Source organism: Euprymna scolopes, chromosome 9, assembly GCF_053919585.1.
Source record: "Euprymna scolopes isolate OS-2025 chromosome 9, ASM5391958v1, whole genome shotgun sequence".
NCBI classification, from domain to species: Eukaryota; Metazoa; Mollusca; class Cephalopoda; order Sepiida; family Sepiolidae; genus Euprymna; species Euprymna scolopes.
The window spans coordinates 84,209,731-84,215,601 of record NC_136490.1 but is presented as its reverse complement, the minus strand read 5'-3'; the positions used below and the strand labels follow the sequence as shown (position 1 = coordinate 84,215,601).

General features: G+C 34.1%; 1 protein-coding gene across 2 annotated transcripts in view; it reads right to left on the bottom strand.

Moving 5' to 3' along the window:
* Positions 1 to 838: 838 nt before the first annotated feature.
* Positions 839 to 5,871, bottom strand: part of LOC145284737 (protein furry-like) — an 881,988-nt gene continuing 876,955 nt past the window's right edge. For both annotated transcript variants that reach the window (XM_080133679.1, XM_080133680.1), the window contains one exon: positions 839 to 1,182. In XM_080133679.1, coding sequence (XP_079989805.1) covers positions 1,010 to 1,182 — 173 coding nt within the window. In that variant the 3' untranslated portion in view covers positions 839 to 1,009. The remainder of the gene's footprint in view (positions 1,183 to 5,871) is intronic.

The window sequence follows — 5,871 nt, the reverse complement described above, 5'->3', positions numbered from 1 at the left end:
CTATAACATATTATACATCCCGATGTTTTTCAAGTTAAAATTTACTGTAGTTCTGACAACTACTCTTGGAGGTTTTAAAGTTTATTATAGAATAGTGTTGATCCCTTACGGCACACTCAACATCCAAAGGGCTCTGCAAAATTCTGACAATTTTGTATACTTAATATCTCAGGGATGTGTCATACCAAATTTGAAAGGTTTTGGAGCCAAGAAATGACTGAGAGGCAAAAAATGCTTAGTTCTAATAAAAGATAAAACAATAGCAAAAACATTGAAGATAATAGAATATAACTACTGAGAAATGTGCTTCTTGAGGCAAAGTTATCGAAATTGCAGAATAGAAAAGATATCAAAATGCATATGTGAAACACATAAACATCATAGAAAAGGCACATAATTATTCTACATGAGTTATAAACAGTTTTCTGAATGTAACGGTGATCGATTTGATTGAAACAACATTCAATAAAATGGTTCAAGTCAAGAAATGAAAAGCAACACATGAAAGTGAGGGCAGTGCATCACGTGAGTTGCAATCGTACTTTTTTTATAAATAGTTTTGTTATTTTTGCATTCTAAAAATAAGAAATATGAGCATATTTATGCATAGAATTAAATTAATTATGATGTATTAGTTAAAATAATTATGATATGTTAGTTAAAATAATTATAATATATTAAAATAATTATGATGTGTTAATTAAAATAATTATGATGTGTTAATTAAAATAATTATGATATGTTAGCAAAAATAATTATAATATATTAATTAAAATAATTATAATATATTAAAATAATTATAATATATTAATAAAATAGCCTCTCATTTAAAAGTGGGTAAATTCAGTATCACTTTATTCGGAAAATGAAAGACTAGATTTGGAAGAATAAAAATATTAAAATATATGAAATTTTGTTGTCATTTTCTGGTTAAACTTGCAGACATTTATAAGTATATTTTGTCATGGCAAAGCTAACTGTTTCAAGTTGCACGTCATATGTTGAGATGCTAATATTTCTTCAAAGGACAGTTAAAATCGGCTGTGTGAGTGAGGCTTAGATCAGAAGTATACATATAACAGGCAAGATGAGGCCAACATGTGGAGATGAGTGCACTTACTTCCATTAAATCGATGAAAATCTTGTTCGTATTAACTTTGTTATCAGTTAGAACAAAAAGTCCTGAAAGGAAAAGAAGCATTTTGAAAGTATCAGTTTTATATATTCTGAAAACATTTGGTTCTTTTAAAATAATCGTTTCCAAAACTATATTACTCTATTTAAAAAAAATCAATTTGTTAATAAATTTTGTTTTTGAAATCGAAGAGAAATATTAAAGAATATAATGCTGTTATTTGGAAATTAATTTTTAATTGAATCACTAGTAAAGCAATTAATCCTAATTTTCCAATCATTTCGTTTACTTTTTATTAGATTAATCATCAATATCTACCAATCTTAATATGACATTTCAATTTCTATGTCTAGATATTAGAATCAAAGCCCGAGTGCAATATATAAGGTTTTATTAGGGATTTATATATTCTTAAACAACATTTAGTTCCCTTAAGATAATAGTTGTAGCCAGTAGCGGCTCGTGTCTGAGATTAGTGGGGGTGCTGTTTCAAAAATTTTACGTATTGTTTTAATATCGTGCAAAAGAAATTTGAATATATAAATAAATATTTAATCAAATAATAAACAAACATTCAAATAAATATTCAAATATATAACAAAAACAAATAATCAATCAGAAATGGATAATACACAAAAACTTTTTTATTAAAAATATTTTTTTTAATTATGTACACTTTACAGAATAATAAAAATCTATATATCTATAAAAACAGAGATGTGTGTGCCACAGACGATTTCTGATTGGTTAATCCAATAATCACATCTCCTAAAAAACTATGGTTCGTAGGCTCTTAATTTTACCATAAAATATTATGGCTTTATTTATTGTCCATCTTGGAAGGGTTTAATTTTTTCATAACTTGCTATTTATAAATTTAAAAAATACGAAACTTACACAATCTAACAATCGAACCTCCGACATCACGGCCGCCATTCTGGTGCTAGCCGCAGACACGTACACACAACACGAAAACAATGTTTTGAAAATCTAGCAAAAATTAATTTTCCTGAAATTTTTCAATATTTAAAAATAAATTATGCCGGCTGATAAAATTTTAAAACTTTTAAAAAAAAAAGTTTTAAAATTTTATCAGCCGGCATAATTTATTTTTAAGCTAGAAAGATAAAATTTAAAAATACTTATTTTTATATATATATATATATATATATATATATATATATATATATATATATATATGAAACTAAACTAAAAAAAAAAACGCGCGTTCACTCATGGTCTTTTCATTTCGGGTTTGGGTACTTGTGCAGTTTTCCATTGACATTAAAAAATGGAAATATTTTTTAAAAAATATATTGTACGTACTCGTCATGGGATAAAGTTTTCCTACAGAAAAAATCACGTAATTTCATCAGGGTTTTTATAGCGAAAAAAGAAAAAAATCAACGCTACAAGCAAGTAATTATTAATTCAGCCATCTTGATTCTTAACCAAACAGAAAGTTCAAGTAGGGGGATTTCCCTTTTTTTTTGATAGCGAGGCCAAATTTCGCAAATTTGGCCTTTTTTTAAAGCAGTTTGGCCTTCAAATTTCAGAAGCGGGCTGTTAAAGGCGCTAAGACACCCCTAATGGAGACTGATATTACATCATATCAATTTGAGAAGTGGAGCATGGATGTTTCAGGGCCATATAATAGTAGTAACAAGGGAAATAAGTATATAGTCAGCATGGTCGATTGGTTAACTAGCTGGGTAGAGGCATTCCCGGTGCAAAGGAAGGATGCACAGACCATGGCGGAGATACTTATGAATGAAATTTTCCCTATGTATGGTGTTCCACGTATGTTAGTGACAGACAATGGCAGAGAATTTGTAAATGCCACTATAAGGGAGGTGACGGGATATTTAGGAGTGAAACATATTACCACCTCTCCATACCACCCCCAGAGCAATGCTAAAGTAGAGAGATTCCATAGGTTTTTGGGAGATACGCTGTCGAAGTTATCAGAGGACGAAGTCGAGAATTGGGACTTGTTCTTGAATCAGGCCTTAGCAGCGGCCATTTTCACATGATACGACTAAATTCTCTCCATATTACCTGGTGTACAGTAGAGATGTAGTATTACCATTAGATAATCTTCTACTACCAAAAAAAAAGGTATACTGGGGAAGAAAATCATAAAAAAATGATTGAGCAGCAGCATTCTCTGTTTGGTGAAGTGCGTCGAAGGATTAGCTCAGCACAGAAAAAGCGTAACAAAAGAGTTAACGATGGAAGGGTTAAGAAAACATATGGAGTTGGCGACCCGGTATACTACAGAGCACAGGTTAGAAAAGGAAAATTAGATCCTAGATGGAAACCGTACTATAGGATAGTAAAACAAATGGGACAGTAACATATAAAATATGGGATCAACTGACGAATAAAACGAAGAGGGTTCATGCGTCAGATATCTGTGAAGCCAATATTAGGGAATGGAAAATGCCTAATATACAGACAGACAGACCTGTAAGGAAAGCCACCCTGATAGATCCGGACAGAGATCGGGAAGATACGGATAGGTGGGCTGATGATGAGATAGCAGATGAACGGGAGTTAGAGGTAGAATTTGAGGTAGAGCATACAGACTTGCTAACAGAGATAACAACTACGCCTTCAGATTCGGAAGGTTGGGGATCTGAAGATGATATTCCATTATCGGTACGGAGAGATAGAGAAGCTGGTAAGGAGAATAGGGCTGAAGAATCAGAAAGCAATACGATTCCGTCGACACAGCTCCCAGAAGTAATAGGCGACGTGATGGGACCTAGACTTCTGAGAAGCAGCATAAAACGACCTATCAATGTTATCTCAAAAGGAGGGAAAATTAAAAATAGCTATGAAGAAGATAAAGAAGACAAAGAAAGTCCAATTAATTCTATCGTAAAGTTATTTGGGGAAATGGAATTGAGTGATTGAAATAAAAATGAAACAAAGACTCCGATACGTTGGAGGATATTTTAGGGATATTGGATTACTGGCAACAAAAGGGACCCAAAAGCGAGTTAGAAAGAGATCTATACTACCTTTCGTAGGTAAAGCACTACACGTATTATTCGGTACAGTATCAGAAAGTGACACAGAGGCATTAGGAAAGCATATAAGCGGTTTAGAGGAAAATCAACAGAAGATAAAGCACGTCGTAGGGGAAAGTTTATCGATAGTGAATGTTACTTGATACGAACTAACAGAACATAGACAAAGAATTAACTGGCTATCTCGTACGGTCACCAGCCTAAACGGAAGTTTAACTAGAAGAATAAGTACCGTAGAAGCTGTAATTGGGCAAATACTGGAACTGATGATGATGACAAACCAACTCGACTCATCTATTCAGTTATTGACATTGGCAATGGAACATGTTAGGACACAATTAGATTTACTTTCATTAGCGCACATGTCACCGAGCATCATATCTCCCAAAGACTTAAAAACAATACTCGGGATGATTCAGTCAGACTTGCCACATGCTTTACGCTTACCAGTAGATCCAAAGAAGAGTCTATGGGAATATTATAAAACCTTAAGTTGTGCTGCAATTAAGCAAAATGATAAGATTTATGTAATGGTTGAGTTACCTTTGTTGAGTGGAGGTAGCTACTTCGAGGTGTTTAACGTAATTAACTTACCGATACCGTTTCCTATTAACGTCACTGGGGAGGGGGCAGTAGCAAGATACAAAGTTGAGATGGAAGGAATAGCTTTTAACCCCGCCCGAACCAAATTCATAGTGTTGTCGCCTAGCGAAGCACTAGCGTGTAGCATGAATGCACTGAAAGTTTGTGCAGTAAAAAGTCCCATCTATGCAACTAATGGACACAACTTATGCGTCGTTCAATTATTCCAAGGTAATGAGGAGGGAATCGATAAATACTGTGGAGCAGAGGTGTCGGTGGATACCCCCCCCCCCCAAGCTATACATCTATCGGATGGTGTTTGGGCAGTTGCCTCGACTAGTAAACGAAGGCTGACGAAAGTCTGTAAGGGACGACAACAAGGTGAAATACTTATTCATGACCATTATAGATTTACCTATGAGTTGTGCAGCGTTTGGCCCAACTATGGAGATCTTGCCGTCCTATAAACTTACAGAGAAGTTTGAGCTCCGGAATGACTTTCTGTCATTAATTAAAATACCGCGTGTAAAGTGGTCGGAAGTATGGACCCCTATCACTAAGGAATTTCCGAAGATAGAAGCTCACGAAATTCCACCTCTTCTGAAACCAGTCGGAAAGACCGCTATGAGCGAGTTAGTAGATGAGTTACGAACAGTGAAGAGTAATAACGAACAAGAAAAATGGCGATGGGAAGAAGTAAGTAAATGGTTATATCCCACAATAATCATCTTGATCGTTATGATGATAATAGCTTTTCTAGTGTATGGGAAAAGGAGAGTAAGCCACATCAATAGCATCCCAAAGGCTAGAAAAGATGCTAATAAAGTAGATGAGAATGAGGGTAACCCTCAATTAGAGCACTTAGAAGGAAAAGCCCATTCGATGTTTGAAATGAATAGGGATGAGCATGAAGTGGGGAACGCTACCGTGGTTTTTGATAATGCCACCAGTCCTGATCAATCTGGTACAGAACTGAGACTACCAACAAACCCCGCATCTAATACCCTACCAACGTTGGAGATAATACAGAAGACTGAATCAAAAAAGAGCCATGGAATGAAATCCGGAAAAAAATGGAACTATCGAATAAATAATTGCATGAGTCAAATATATATATAT